The 17,126-nt window shown below is 37.6% G+C and overlaps 1 protein-coding gene across 1 annotated transcript in view; it reads right to left on the bottom strand.

Moving 5' to 3' along the window:
- LOC143208382 (scavenger receptor class B member 1) overlaps positions 1-17,126 on the bottom strand; it is a 36,479-nt gene that overhangs the window by 2,881 nt on the left and 16,472 nt on the right. The window contains exons 2-7 of the mRNA XM_076422792.1: positions 15,220-15,475; positions 14,336-14,477; positions 4,187-4,387; positions 3,796-4,020; positions 2,718-2,880; positions 2,281-2,525 (exon numbers count right to left, since the gene is read on the bottom strand). Of these exons, the coding sequence (XP_076278907.1) occupies positions 2,281-2,525; positions 2,718-2,880; positions 3,796-4,020; positions 4,187-4,387; positions 14,336-14,477; positions 15,220-15,475 (1,232 nt within the window). The remainder of the gene's footprint in view (positions 1-2,280; positions 2,526-2,717; positions 2,881-3,795; positions 4,021-4,186; positions 4,388-14,335; positions 14,478-15,219; positions 15,476-17,126) is intronic.

The following is a 17,126-nucleotide window of genomic DNA, read 5'->3' as shown; positions in this document are numbered from 1 at the left end:
AGGGGTGGTTTTCCATGACAATATAAGTCGAAAATGAAGAATAAAAAAATTGCGATTTCGGCTTCGTTAGTTAGTTACTAGTAGACTGCGGATCTTTATGCATTTATAGCAAAATTGAGTACAATTCAAAATTGTTGGAAAAATAAAAAAATTGCAGATGTCAATATATGATTTCTCCTCTATTAAAATCATTAAGGGAAGAAATAACATTCAATTTAGTTTCTATTTCTTGCAATCGACGCAGAAAATTTTTATTTTGCATAAAGATCCGCAGTCTAGTTATTAACACTAGAACTACCGGATGAGTCAAAATGACTTGCTCCTGATTTTTCTTCTATTAGAAATATTAAAATCATAAATATGTTTTTCTGAGAAATTCTTTTAGTCAACTTTTCTATTGAAGTACATATTTAAACAAAACTGGTACAAAATCTAAACAAACGCAATTTTGTCATTATTATAAGGCAATGTATGCCAATTGCGTTTAGTGCTCGGTAGTTCTAGTGTTAACAATTAAAAATCCGCCTAAAATGCGGCAACCCGACCAACAGAGGTGTATGCTGCGTAAAAGTCATAGAGGCGTACTCTGTTGGTCGGGTTGTCGCATTTACAGGCGGAGTTTTAATTGTTAATAACTAAATAACGAAGCTGAAATCGCAATGTTTTTTATTCTTCATTTTCGGCTTATACTGTCATGGAGAACCACCCCCTACATTTTCCCCCACTTGTAGTCGAACACCCTGTATAAAGAAAGAGTCCAAAAATCCTCTAAACCGAATATTAACCGACACAAGAATCGTGTACCGACAGACGACATCAGGAAGTGTTTTGTGACAATTATTTTTATTATAAACAGAATATCAAATGGTACGGAACGTGTTAAAGGGAAAAGTCAAAAAGATTTTGGTTCAAGAGAGTCTTTAAAATATTCAGTCTATTATTACTGTATAAAGGGGGTGGCCGGATGGGTGGTACAACCGAGCAAGGGATGATACAACATGTAAAAATAAGTCGAAAAAAGATATAACATTTTTTTGTTTGACGCTTCGTTTTCGAGAAAAGCGAGTTGAAAGTTTCGCGTGCTTTAGTGTATGCACAAAGTAGAATTGGTTGATCATGGTCAGACGCGTCAGACGATTCCTATGCAGTGTCGCCAGATCGCCAGCAATCGTGGGGAATCAAGTACCCCCTCTCTGATGACCAGAGTAGAGTAATAGTGGCACGTTGCGCGTGCGCGGCGCATTATTACTCTACTCTGGTCATCAGAGAGAGGGAACCTTGTATTCCCTTCGAGTGCTGGTTCGGTCACTTTCTGGTGACTCTGTTCCTAAAATGCAATAGCACGTGTATTCGCTGCATTTTCAAACTCGATTTTTTCGAAAACGAAGCGTCAAACGAAAAAATGTTATTCCTTTTCTACCGACTTATTTTTACATGTAGTATCATCCCCTGCTCGGTTGTACCACCCGTCCGGCCACACCCTGTATACCTTTAAATTACACGTACCGACTGTATACATATAAAAGATATCTACTACGTCGCACAGTGGGACCTTTCGTCCAAATCGAAGACAAAATCAAAGAACTTTCGATAGAAATAAGGTAGAGCGATGAAATTTTTTAAAAATTAAAGCTGAAACATTGTAGAATATGGGAAAAATAGGGAGATTATGGTACGAACGTTTTTTAACGTTGAGAAAATTCGTTAAACATGTAGAATTTCAAGAAATCGATTTTGTAATATCCTGAAGTCGTAGAAAAATTTTGAGACCAGATTTGAAATCAGCGGGAAAAAATCTACGGGTAATGCGGTACAGCATGTTCAAAAAAATTTTTTCCGCGCGTGGTAAGGAAAAACCACAATTTTCTTGAAATTGTGCAAGTTTAACGAATTTTCTCAACGTTGAAAAACGTTCTTACCATAATCTCCTTATTTTTCCCATATTCTGCAAAGTTTCAGTTTTAATATAAAAAAAATTTCATCGCTCTACCTCATTTCTATCGAAAGTTCTTTGATTTTGTCTCCGATTTGGACGAAAGGTCCCACTGTGCGTCGTCAATAGAAAACATAGTAACAGACAAAAGTATTTGTGCAGTATGGAAATGAATTTTTCTATTTGAGATTTTTTCGTAAACGAACGAGACGGAAAAATAAATAAAATTCTTAGTGACTGAAATAAAATAGATACAATTCTTGAGGAAAGATAAATAAAATGGAATTAATTTATCAAGACTTTACACGCTATGAAATGTAAAATAACGTAGTGGTACAAATACTTACGATTTCGAACCACAGTAGCGGTAACACAAAATTTTCGAATTTCTCCACTCTGGCCATATGGCCGATATCTTGCAGTGCCATGTTTATTTGAAAGCGGAAGGCGAGGTTCACCGGAAGTCCCGATTTTGGGTTAATATAGGCGTAGGATTCATGAAGATCTGCCCTCGGATTCAAACCCTCTACGGCTTCCAAAACGGTTGGATCCGTTTTATAGAAGTGCGGATAAGACAGAGCGATTGGGAAGCCTGAAAAGTATAAAAAGAAATGATAATTCCAAATGTCCATTTAATTATATTAATTCTTACAATGAGTTTGTAAATTTGATTACATTTCCATTGACCAACGCGATCTTCGCTCCATTCTTTAATAACAACGCCGGTATAAATGCTGAATTCAAAACTATATAATAGGATCTGTTATTATTTAAACTATCTTACCGTAATAACAATCGGTAACATCGATTAAACCAGCTTGCAAACAGTGCCCTTGTCGACAGAAACATTTATTCTCCGGGTTGTACACGCCATTGTCCAATTCGTTCTCAACGAAATTAAACTTGTACGTATGCAATCCGCTTATGGTCTTCTCTCCTGTGCGAATCTGTAACATTTTTTTGCGAGTTACAGTATTAATCATTCAGGTTACTGAATCGAACAGATGGCTCTCCCATTGGTTAAATAATTCCATTGTTTTGTAGTAGAGTTGATAGAAAAAGTCATAATTTACGTTAGTCATAATACGAACGCAATACAGTTCAAACAGAAATTGCTCGTATTCGCGAAAAAAGTTCGGCAATAAATTATAAACTGAAATAAAGGATAGAAAAGGAATCGTCAAGAAGAGAGTCGTTTCTCTGTACAAAGAAATCATCGAACTTATCAAAACCTGCTTGTACAGCCAGGTTAAAGCAAATCGTATTCATTCGGATGATGTATTCGATGCATTTGATCATTCAATGCGCGTGGACTATGGAGAGGATCGCTGCAAGAGAGAGAGAGAGAGTGTTATGCCATATAAACTTCAGCGAATCGTTATAGTAATTCGCTAGAAGTCTTAAAGTCGGGGCTATAATAAGCGAATTAATTAATTAATATAATATAAAGGTAATGTATTGGGTTGGCAAGAAAGTAATTTCGGTATTTCAGGCTGCAATAAAACCAAATTATTTCTGCTCGATGATCTTTCGCCATCTTTCCGGTAGCTTCACAATTCCGCGCTCCTGAAACTCCTGCTCCCAATTATTTTTGTTCGATGCTTCACAATTCCGTGCTCATAAAACTTCTGCTCCTTATCGGCCAAAAACTGAGCCAAATACGATTTCAAGCGATCGTCATTAGCGAAAGTTCATTGGTTGAAGAAATTCGGTTTTATTTCACTTTGAAATACCGAAATTACCGTCTTGCCAACCCAATATATTAGAAAATATTTAGACACCACGAGACGTCAGAATTATTAAAAATCTCAACTCCAACATTTTGTGGCACAAATTATTATTAGGATGATAGTTGAACGCACCATGTTAGCACTGCGACAGAGACTTTTTCTGAAGAAAAGCACAGTATCGTTCGGCTGTATGTAGCCTGGGAACTTCACTCCGTCGCTGGAGCCGTTCACATTTGCACACTTTCCTGTCCATTGCGGCAGATTTACATTGCCGTTGTACTTTTCAATTAAGCCTGAGAGACGGACATCGGTTTCTCCCGTGTAAACTGTTTCGTAATCACCATCAAAATCGTACATCTACGGATAAACACCAATCAGATTAAAATACCTGCCAAAATCGGCCGGTAAACCACCATACAAATGCATGAAATCCTGAGTCTACATTAATGTATTCAGGTCAGGCGCGTTATGTCAGGTGTGAAGGTAAAAATTTATGAAAAGTAATCTAAAGAACATGACTTACCCTATCAATGAGTCCCAGCTTGTCGAATTTAATCCACGCCGGCATCACTTTATTTCCCAGCGTGACGAGAGTGGATTCGTAGCCAAACATAAATTCCCGAGCAGTCATTCTGACTAGGGGTCGCGCATCCGTTTGGTGGATCAACACATTTAAACCAAGCCTGGTGATATACGACGCATCCTTCATCACATTTGTGATACTCTGAAACGAAGAAAAAGATGCATTTAATCACCGTGACGAATTTAATACGGTTCTCTCATTAGATACTCTTATTGGAGACTATTTAACGCTAAATCTTCCACGAGAGGTCAAATGACCCACTTCAGATTTTTTATTTGACAATTATTGAGATTTTAATACATTTTTTGACTCCAGTATATATTATAGTAAAAATCGGACAAAATATAAATAAAAATCTTGTTATTTTTATAATACCATACACATTAGTCACTTTTGATGGTCGGTAGGTTTAGCGTTAACATCGTATTTCATGGCGAATTGCATTAACACAATTTCGAATAATATACAGCTGACCAAAATAAACGAAATCGGGAATGGGAGTAAGACGTCTAAAATATTCCAAATTAACCCAGATTCGGATAACTCAAGTCAGATCGGATAGATTGAAACTGTACCCAATTAGTGTTAGTATGTTCTAATTTCATCCGTTTTAGAAATTATGGGTATATGTTTATCCTGTACAATGTTATAATTGCTAATGTTTCTAATACGTGTGTTAATGCGAAGTAGAAGTTTTCTACACTAATTGCGAGAGTATAACAAGAAATTTTCCGAAGTATGGTATCTGTCATTTTGTGTTTCACCGATGCATTCATCGCAGAAATGCATAAAATCCGCAGTCCACTTGCGCAACAAGGAAATAATCTGACCCAGTTATTCGCCGTTGTCAATTTATCTTCCGTGTTATAAGAAACGATGCATTAATTAGCGGTTGTTTGTTATCGGAAAGCATTAAAGAGGCTCGTTCATTCAGACTCATTACTCACTGCGGTGTTATTTTTTCTCTGGAACTACTGGACACAAGTCTATTGTTCCGTTGTATTTTACAACGTGTCTGGCCGAACGGTCTATCGCGGTGTTCTTTTTTTTTTCTGCATCATAATAAAAGCGATCCCCGAGCTTCCGCGGTTTTTATTATCTGTGAAAGTTCATTGACGCCATTGTAATTGGCCGCGCGTTCGATCGCCGCCGCGCCGCGCTTGTCGAGGATCTTGCACGCTTTAAGTCAACATTCCTGACGGCTGCATACATATGCATGCGCGAGGTATCGATACACGTGTTACATAAGGATGCACTTCACAAATTATTCCTGATTCTACTTCACTCACTGTGAACGACCGGCAAAGTGTCCCGATCTTCCTCGATCGCATCTTCATTCACCGATGACTCTTCGCGCGCGTTCTTCCCGTCAACGTAACAACACTGAATCACCTCGTTAAATAGTGAAAAAAGTTAGTAAACACGTGAGAACTTTCTGCGCTCGTTTGCACAATCGTGCCATGTACCTACTTGGTTTGTCATTTAACTCGTCAGGAATGCATCAAGTCGTTATACGTGCGTTGCGTTATCAAAGATTCACTGCTTCCGGGCAGAGTTGGGCAAAAATCAACTAATATTTAAAAATGACTAATAGTCCGATTGATTGTTAGTCAAAACTTCAAGAAAGTCAGTTAAAACTTTTTGATTAGTTAGTCATAACTACATGGCACTAGTTAGTCACAACTCTGAGTAATCGTTAGTTATTGCTTATTAGTTATGATTAATCATTAGTTAGTTTAAATGATCAGTCATCAGTCACTATTGTACGATTAACATACTTTAATGTGTATACTTAACCTATATCGGAGTTAGCAGTGATCAAACGTGTCATAATCTGTATTTTATATGTTTATAAACTAATAGGCTATTTTTTTGTTATTATTATGTCTGATTTTAACTTATAACCATTTTTAGTCATTAGTCATAGTGAAATTCTGATTGCGTATTTAGTCATTAGTTATGCCATTATAGCCAGTAGTCAATATTCATCCTTAATAAAAATTTAGTCATTATTCATTGGTCATTAGTAATGACGCTCATTACGCTCAAATACTTATGTACTCATTACTCATAGTCACGCTCAAGTATTTACTTAGTCATTAATTATTAGTCACTTTTGTAGAGCTTATGAAGTTATTAGTCAATAATCATAATTGCGTCTAGCGTTTGCCCAACTCTGCTTCCGGGTTTCTAAAGGTTTCAAACGCATATGAAAAAACCGATAGCAACTACGCGTAATTCATATTAGAGATCCCTATTTCGCGTGTATTTTAAAAGAACGCTATTTAATTTTTAAAAAGTTACATGGAGGGCTAAATTATTCAAACTTGGCCGCTGCCTAACACCTCTTATGGCCATTGGTTTAAAAAGTAACGGCCAAGTTTGAATAATTTAGCCCTCCATGTAACTCTTTAAAAATTAAATAGCGTTCTTTTAAACTGATTTTTGCAAACGCTTTTTTCAGTATTGCAAGAGGTATTTCCAAGCTAACGAACTTGGCCGTATTTTGTTTGATCTCGCAACTTTTTACGGCCATAGGAACTTGGCTCCTGTTTACAGGATGTTTTTGTTGGGATTTCATCAATGTTTGTTGAAATTTCATCAATTATCAAGTAGGTATCAAAGAAAAAAAATCCTTTTCTAATCTGCAAGACCAAATCCACAAATTCAATGTATCGAAGATTAACACTCTGCCGGCGACGCTCGAATCCGTTTGCCCCCCCCGCCGCTATAGACGATGCTCAGTGCAGTTTCTTTTGTTTACGTTAGAGCGATTGTTTTTTTCATCAGTATTTGTTGCGACCTCGAAGTTAATAAAACGTATACTTATGTATGTTATGCTGCTATGTTCTATCCTACGTACCTATTTCGTAATGTTTTTTTTTTCAATACAACCCCTTTAAGGTGTAAAATTTCAAACTTTGGTAATTATTCCTTTGGGTGTTTGTACCTATGTACCAAATTTCAAGCTTGTAGGTCAATGGGAAGTACCCAAAAGGTTTTAATGATCTGTCAGTCAGTCAGTCAGTCAGTAACAAAAGCGATTTTTGAGGTCCTATATCTCGGAGCATACTAATGTTGAAAGATTAATGTTTTGTCAATATTGAGACATGATAGCATTTAACAAGCGTACGAAATTACATCTCTCTTGAGATGTACTTTTTTGAGAAACTAGAGCAATTAGTTTACTACAGGATGTGAAAAGAAATTTTTTCAAAAATTGCAATTTATCGGAATTGTAGAAAAAATACTAAAAGATGCATTTGACGACTTTTTTATGTGGGCCTAAATTGAAAATTTAGAAAATATGTTTTGTAGATCCGTGTCAATTATCTACAAACATTTAAAGATGCTAAAAATTGCAGACTTTCACGATTTTCGGCCCCTAACTCTAATAAATCTAAAGATTCTTACATCTTCCAATGCCTTCCGTTTTTTCCCGCATCGACCGATTTCGACGAAACCTTCACTTCACTTTTTTCAATATAGGCCCATATAAAAAAGTTCTAAAATGCAACTTTTAGTATTTTTTCAACAGTTCCGATCAATTGCAATTTTTGAAAAAATTTCTTTTCACATCCTGTATATTTAAATACACGTGTACTATTTCACTTTAAAAATGATGTTAAACAATAGGTTTACGGAGAAATAAGTATTACATAGTATTTTATAAACATAACAAGAACGTGTCTATCCAAATTTTTGGCCATTTTCCAATAGTATATACCCCAAGGAATAAATTTGGTGAATAATTCCCCCGGAAGCATCTTTACAATCTTAATAATCGCAAATTAAGAATATTAGAACCCGTCATTTTGACGGGTCCCGTAGACCTAGTGTTAAATTGATTGTTGTACCAATAACCGCGGAATTTGTGAAACAATAATCTCGATACATAAATTAATATCAGTGTTCTAAAAATTATACAAATTAAAATGAGGATGCATTCATGCACGTGTGTTTAAATACACGTGAAATACTACACGTGCAAAGAACGTGTATGTGAATACATACACGTGTGTCATTAATACACGTTCAAAGCCACGATCTGTAATTTCTGTTCTATGCGTATCTTACTTTGGGGGTATTGTTGAAGTTATATACGTTTCTTAAGCGAGATTTTTTATTGTTTTGACGGATTCCGAGATCTAACTCACGCCTGTGAATAATACCTGTATAATGTATTGTAATTACTCAATTAATAAGCGTCATTACACTCTTATATAACCCGGTCCTTGGTGTCTGCGAGATGTTGTTCTCTACTCGAGATATGCCACATAAACAACGCCGGATATCGACGATTAAGCGGATGAAAAAAGTTCTCGTGCGACATCTTATTCCAGGTAACCGCCGTTTCTCAGACATGGATGTGTGATACATATGTGTACAATATATATCGGAAGTTTAGACACACCCTATTATTTTAACAAAAACGTACCCTCTGACGAATCTTCGATTGATTTTTCTATCGTATTTTTTATCGTAATAATAGGGTGCGTCTAAACTTCTGATACGCACTTTACGGAAATTTTAAGCAGTCCTTGGTTCTTCCGCGTCGATCTATCGATCAATGGAGAGTTTACAAGCCTCTTCCATACCAGCAATGAGAGAAGATAAGAATCTCTGACAACTTTTTCACCACATCATAAAATTTAATTTCCTATTATCATATAGTCTATTATTATTCGAATAAAATGTTATTTATAGACTGCGGATCTTTATGCAAAATAAAAATGTTCGTATCGATTGCAGGATACAGGAGCCAAATAAAAATTGTATTCTTCGTTTAGTTATCCTATTAAGCTGAAACTAATACATTAATGTTCTTAAATATTTTTAACATGTTGAAATGTACGTGCCCACTTTAGTTACAAATGCATAAAATCCGCAGTCTAGTCATTTAGAACAGATTGATAACTGTACAATTCAGGTTCACCATTAGCTAATCTATTTGCTATGGCTTTTACTTAACTGGCTGTTATTTAATCGATTGCATCAGGTGATTGACGGTTACGCAGCATGTTTCCGTGTAGATAGAGATGACTAATAAAAAATGTACCAGAAACGTGAGCAAATTCTCCTTCGAGCGATAGTTGCAAAATCGTTCGTGATGATTGTAACGAATATAGAACATTGCTCGGAGTCGATCGATTTCTTACCTCGCATGGTTTTCTCTCGACAAAATCTGAAGTCTGGTTTCATTAACGACAACTCCACGCATGTTGAATACAGTAGGATACAGTTTTAACATCGATCACTTTTAGTGCTCCGTAAATCTAGTGCTAAACTCAGTGTTAGACAGTTTTAAATGCTTGAACGGTGTCAAATCTCGGAACGCTACTCGCATCGAGAGAATCTCGAAGCTGCTCGGATCCGATTCGCGGCGGCCTTATGAATATTAATTTTCGTTCGAATGAATAAGGAAGCATGAGACACCAACGACGGTTTTACATAGTCCACAGAGTTCCACCTTCCCACGGAAAATGGAAATACGTATCCGCGTGAAATCGATGACTCCGATCTTCGTGATTGCACGCCGACGGAGGTCTCGATCTCCGTCGCGTACGCGCAATCGGATTGTGATTTTGCATTTCCGTCTTCTTTTTGTCGCGACGCGGCTTATAACCGGCTTCATAAGCAAACCTTGAGCTTCCTGATACGATTTATGCGACGAAGACACGATCCGCCGCTGCCGTTTCTCGTCGGAACATGCGTCGTTGCTGTTCCGCTGTTCGAACAAGATTATCTCGGTTTCGGCCGGTGCTCAAACCTGGCCAAACAGTTCCACGTAATCCGAGACGAGCCGTGCAACAAGCCCAACAATGAATGTAATGATTTGCATAACCGCGTTTCTGCGACCACACGCGTAATATACTTTTTCACGCACGGTTACCGCGTTCCCTTTCATTCATAACTTATTTCGCTACGCACACGTAACCAGCGAAAAGTCTGGAACCAGTCTGCCGTGCAAACGATGTTGAGGATCTCTTCGTATGCAAGGATTATACTGCGCATATTCATGCGAATTTTCATTTAATTTCGCGGAGGAACTGAAACAAGGGAAATATTTCTTTCGTCAACTATTCTTCAGGGGTAAAAACAAGATGAACATTAGATCGCGGATTCTCAGGGAAAATGAACGCTTTCTTCTACTATTGAATTCTTATCGGACGATAAGTAAAGTAAAACTGAATAACGCGCAAATCGATTGCGAGGAACGGAGGCCAGGTAGAAACTCTTTTTTTAATAATTCTACTCTTCCAAATTACACCCTCTCCTCCTTGTCACGAATTAATATTCGGAATTTTTAATATTGTATCACACGAATTGAACTTTTTTGGGAAGCTAGAGAAATTAGTTTGCTACAGGATGTGAAAAGGAATTTTTAAAAAAATTGCAATTGTACGTGTTTTTTAAATTTTCAATATAGGTCCACATAAAACAGGGTTGCTCTTTACTTTACCGGACTCAAAATTTGTGCCTTTCTCCTGTAAATTATGGTGTATTTGGTATGTAATCCAGTAGATTTATACCCGGCGCGGCTGCAGATCGAAGTTTCGATCCTGTAGGATCAATGGTTCAGGAGTTATGCTTGCTTACAGTTGTGCATTTTTCAGTGTTTCTGACGGGTAAGGGCGCCGCCATATTGGTTTGTAGTGACAACCGCGAGCAGCTTAATCACCAACACTACAAATCAATATGGCGGCGCCCTTACCTGTCAAAAACACTGAAAAATGCACAATTTTAAGCAAGGATAACTCCTGAACCATTGATCCTACAGGATCGAAACTTCGACCTGCAGCCGCCTCGGGTACAGATCTACCGGATTACATACCAAATATGTATATCATAATTTATAGGAGAAAGGCACAAATCTTGAGTCCGGTAAAGTAAAGTTTACCCTAAAAAAGTTGTAAAATGCAACTTTTAATATTTTTCCGAACAATTGTAACTTTTGAAAAAAATTGCTTTTCACATCCTCTAGTAATCTAATTTCTCTAGCTTCCGAAAAAAGTTCAAATCGTATAGTACAATATTGAAAAAGTTATCGTTTTTTTCAGAGCGTCCGAATATTAATTCGTTTCTCTGTACATAAAGTTTGGAATTGATTGCCTGTAGAAAATGAATAAACCTCACACACACACACACACACAGAACACAAAGGACTCGGATTAAATACTCCTTATACGGTGATTTGACTCATTGTCAGATATTGCGTGACAACGCGGTTACATACGTTCGAATAAAAATCGGCCGTCCGTTTCGTTGGTATTTACGAATTACAGGTTATCGCAGGATCGTGATGGCGATGCAATTTGAAAATAATACCCCCGCGGAGAGTGTCGAGGCAAGGTTATTGATGGTGGGTGTTGTCTTTAATCGCGACTCACCGCCGCACACAAGGCCAAATAATTAAATTACGACGACAAAAATGGATATAACAATTTTCTGCTTAACTAATGACAAATACCATCATAACGTACTCTAAGGGTGCATATACAATAGTGGAGGTGCGAGCATGGATGATAGTGGCGCGGGGTGAAAAGAAACCAACATTCGTGACAACATTTCGACACGTACTAATGAAAAAGTACATATGTATTTTCATTGTTTTTCTTTTTTTTTCACCGCACAGCTCACCTCGCTGCTCCACTATAAATCCACCCTTAGAAACAGCCCACAATGTAGCGTGAGAATGTTTTTTGTTAATGTTGAAATATGATTTTGTAAACTGTATGTGTTAGTTGTCATCTTGACCAATGATGTATGTAAGGTTAGGAAGGCAACTTGACTAGTGTATTGCGTAATTGCGTTTGAAAGAGTTTCCGTTGTAGATCCACGTTATTATATCAAAAGGAATAAAGTTTATTAATTTGTGAATATATATTAAATAAATAAAGCGTTTTCCTCATTATTCCATCAGTTAACACAACACACAGTAGTCGGTGCACGAGTGCAAAGTAAAGTTATTTCTCGAACGGCCAATATCAGTTAATTGCGCCAGAATTGTTGACGACGTAATGGCGTTCATTCTATTTTCTTCAATTTAAATTCGCCAAGTTTTCTACGCGGATATTGAAGCATCAGGTATGTACTTCATCTACAATTATTGTTAACACATAGGTAAGTTGTACATACTGTTAATGTACTATTTTTGTTCAAGAAATATATTGTCATGCTTACTTTAGCTAGAGTTATACAAAAAGTTCCGAATAGTACACTGATTTTTTTTTAAATTAAAAAGTGTGAGTCCCCTTTCTCTTTTCGATCAATAGAACAGATAGTTTACAGGTAGTCGCGTCGACCGCGCTGTACAGAAAATTAAGATTACGAGAAAAGAACGTCAAGAATCAACACCAATAGTGATATATTTAACTGGATGTAAAAGGATCCAGCCGTTGAAATCGTTTCAGCGATCAATCAGCGAGAACGGAACGCTATTCAATGAAAAACCGACGAGCCAGTTGGCGCGATTAATTTCGTCCTGTTGAAACGTGAAAGCGTCGCGTAACAAGACAAGTTTGCAGCCTTCGTGTGTGCAACAAGGCTGAAGTTAACACGACGATTAACGGCTTTCCTTCAATTGGCTAGGCCATCGCTGTCAAATGGACGCGATACAATCGGCGATTCCATTAATATGTTTGCGGATTATCGCACTTTATCCCGTAAACGCTCGCACAATGTGCAAATGGCTTGTGGCCCCTCGGTGGAAGGTGAAGAAATTTATTTATTCTGGCGACTAGATGGTGCTTGATCGACGAGTGTACAATCGATGGAAATGTGTGAAAATACTGGCATTGTTTTTTTATACGATTGGCTATCGTCTTTATTCAATGGCGATTATTTCTCCTTGCAATAAACAGTAACGATATCGCGGTAGTATCTGCTGTTCGCAAGTTTCATTATTTTTTACCGTGCAGATACATTGTGCTTTTGAAAACAAGATTTGACCAATACCAGCATCAACGACTCTCCCCGTATTATCAAGCGGGATAATGTTGACAAACCTAACAAACTGTTGTAAAACAATATTTTTCACCGTCAAACGAAATCGCGTAGAACTCGGAAGGTCAGGGGCCCATCGAAGTTATTGCTAATTGGGCTTTATGGTAATTTTCAAATTAGATATCCCGAGTTATTAGCACCGCGGTAAAATGATAGTGGATTATCTTCAGACGTATTGTCACGATGATGAAGGGGTCAACACGACGATTCTCCCGTTTTGTGGGAGCCGGATTACGATTCACGCGCGATCATGCGGAGATGCCGCGAATTTTGCGTGGTAATCAACGTGTTAATACCGGTGCCGGTTGTCGTTCCAACGGAACTCGCTTTATTGTGAAAATGTAAACGATAACTCGCTACCGACAGCCTTTTTCAACGTCGGCACGTTAATCCGTGGCGTAAGGTCAGTGATAAAGAAGAATGATGTTTCCGGAAGTTGTTATGAAACGTTAGAACGTCTCGTATTTTAACGGTGTCCTTTATTAAATCGCTACGATTCCACGAACAATGTTTTTGCTATTTCTTGCAACCGCGAATAATCAGTCGGTTATTATACTCGAAAGACATACTCGCGGGAGAAAGAGGATGTCTACTTTGCAAATCAATCCCGTTAGAAGCAAATGCGTGCCTGTCACTTTTTCGCTGACATTGAGAAGTTCTTAATACGGTGTTTTCCAATTCATGTTGCAAACCTTTTCAGTAATTTTACTATCAGACGTTACGATAAAAACCGTTCACGTCACTCAAAACATTCATATATGGCCAAACAAAGCGACGAATCGGGAAAGGACGTGCTCATTGTCTTAATTAAATTGTACACACATTCACGGAGCGGTGATTGGATTTTGCGTTTTCTTTTTCATCGCGTTCGAAGTTCATCAAAAAGGTCTCTTTGAATTTTTCTTTGGATTCTTTTTTTCGATAGGAATAATCGTCGATCTGCGATTAGCATTACGGTTCCGGTATGTTATACAGTTACAGGATAGAAATATATGCATAATCACGTTCGTAAAAATCAGAAGATGTTAAATTTATTAGCGCGATGAATATGGATTTTGAATATAGATTGGTTACGTCACTCACCAATAACGCAATGTTTGGTAATATCATGATGTCCTCCTCGGTTCCGTTGCTCATTTCCGGTACATACTGCAAGGGGTGATAGACGTTTGCAGTTACAGTGCCGTTCGTATTGAACTCCACGTCCTTGTGCTCAAACGACTCCCTGTAATTAATTTACAACAATTAATCAATGTTTTAGAATATAAGGCTCTACTTATTTATATCTTGTGCAATTTTGATTACAATATGTGTTTGTATAAAGAAATTTATCGAATCAAGCTCAACATAAGCAACTTCATAATCTCAATAATTGTAGAATGAAAAATATAAAACCGGTCATGTGACCGGCAGTGGTAGATTTAGTGTTGAAGTAAAAGTTCCATAAAATAAAGGCTTTTTGCATTTTTCAAATCTCAACCGGTACACAGAATACATCAGCGCAGAAATTAATTTTTAAACATGGAGAAATATCAGATGATTGCGCAAGTTCGTGCCCGATTTGCAAGTAAAATTCGATGGTTAAATTTTAAAGATTGGTTAAAATTGAAAATAAAATTGAAAAATGGTAAAATTTTCTACAATTAGAAAAGAATGGTGACTATATATGTATACATACTTGATTAATAAAGTCATATTCCTTAAAATTTAACCATTGAATTTTATTTTCAAATCGGGCACGAACTTACGCAATCATCTAATAATTTCGTCTTTCATTTCCGAGAAACGCGGTACTAAAACGTTAAACGTTATCTCCATTTCTAAAGTGAATATCCGTAAGCTTAAATGCTGCACGAGCATTTCCAAAGCGAATGAAAATTGGCGCGCGTCGGCTCCCTTTGTAAGCAAAACAAATGGTATTCCACTTATGGTATTCCGATCGAAGTCGAAGTAAATCAATCGCTTACCTGTAAACGTAGGGTCCAGTTTCTTGGAACCTCAACTTGCTCGCCTTGCCGGACATGTAGTCGTCGTGGTTCGTCACGTTGAAAAGGTAGATCTTCACGTAAAGTTCGACGTCCGGTTTCCGCCACATTTCGAAAATTTCCCCGCCCGGTCCGAAGGTAACCTTCAACTTGAACAGCAGCTCGTACGGTTCCAGCACAAAGAAGATGCAGCCGAATGCCAGACTGAACAATCCCAAGCCCATCAATACGAAAATGTCTGTGAATTTCGAAAAAAAAAAACGAACGTCTATAAAATTATTTATACCGCACTGAAATGGTCCGCCGTATGTAAAGGTGCATCGAAGGCTAAACCATCAATGAAAAAAACTGTTTAACCAGCCGGCAAGAAGTTTTATTGAGCCATTTGTGCACAAGTTCTTGTGTCACCGTGATCGTTAAAAAATACTTAACTCTCGTGTTCGATCCACTTGTACCATTGTGGATTTTTATGTCGATATCAACGTCATAAATTATTTTATAAAATTTAGGACAAGGGTAGAATTGACATTAAATTTTTCTTAATTTCCGCACATTAATCGGAGGATCATCGTTGGATCGAAGAGACAGGGAGCGCAATGTCACCTAACAATCGTTCGGTTATTATGTCTCGGTGACAAACGCAAAAGTTGATCTAGTTTTTCGAACACTTCCGTACACGCAACGACAGATTCGATTTTTCCATCTTTTTGTCGCGTTCGGCGAAAAACGCGTTTAAAAACCGCGAATCATCGTGATATTTCGATCTCTTCTTGTTTCTTTCCATGATAGCACGCCGACGCGACGATGTCTCTCGGATTATTCACCGGTCCCGGTACTTCCGACATCTCTGACAATATTACGTGTTGCGAATAGTTCGCCGAATTTGCACGCGACAAACCTACGCGGAATGCGAGGGAATACCGGTTCTTTAGTTTATTTCGAACGGGTACACGCATCAAGACGTATAATGAATTTTAAGAGATCGAGAAGAAGTTCCCCGCGCCATTTTTCTTCGTTTCGCGTCAGAATTGCGACAAATTCAAAGAAAAAATGTTACAAGTTATATTTGACGCGTTGACGATAAAAAATTCAACAGACCAATTCTACCCTCCTAATCTTTCCGTATCCTAAAAATCCATTGTGAAATTCGGTTTGTACGCACATTCTGCAAATTCATATTTTTGTAGCCCACCTTATAAAAATTATATTCCAGGAAAAGTAGTATTTTATCAATTATTAGGTCAATCGGGAAGTTCCGTCCGTTTAGCGTCGAATAGCCGTAGCTCGAACTGTCGTTAACTATAACGTCTAAAGTAAGGTTAACTTTTTAGTTTGGACATCTTTCAGTAAAATTCAATACATAACAATATACGCTTGCATCAATAACATTGTTTTTTTCTACATTGAAAATGTAGGAATTTGAGCCGAATAAGCAAAATTTGCGCGAAGTGTTAATCTTTGCTTCAATTGAAAGAAAACTGCAGCTGAAGCTCATCGAATGATTGTAGACGTTTATGGCGATAATGCTGTTCGCGATAAAACAGGTAGAGAATGGTTTCGACGCTTTAAAAATGGTGATTTCACTGTGGAGGGCAAAGACGGCCACGAGTATTCGAAGACGAAGAATTGCAGGCATTGGTGGATGAAGATCCATGTCAAACGCAAAAACAAATTGCAGAAGCGTTAAATTGTGTTTAATCTGTCATTTCCGATCGGTTAGAAGCCTTGGGGAAGGTCTACAAGGAAGGAAAGTGGGTCCCATATGAAATCAAGCCAAGAGTCATTGAAAAGCGAAAAACCATCTGCAAAATTCTGCTCGCGAAACGTCACAAAAGTTGTCAAAGAAACGTTAGAAGCGCTGCGGCTTATTCGCCAGACTGTGCCCCTTC

Source organism: Lasioglossum baleicum, chromosome 4 (assembly GCF_051020765.1).
Source record: "Lasioglossum baleicum chromosome 4, iyLasBale1, whole genome shotgun sequence".
NCBI classification, from domain to species: Eukaryota; Metazoa; Arthropoda; class Insecta; order Hymenoptera; family Halictidae; genus Lasioglossum; species Lasioglossum baleicum.
This window is presented reverse-complemented; position numbering and strand designations above follow the sequence as displayed.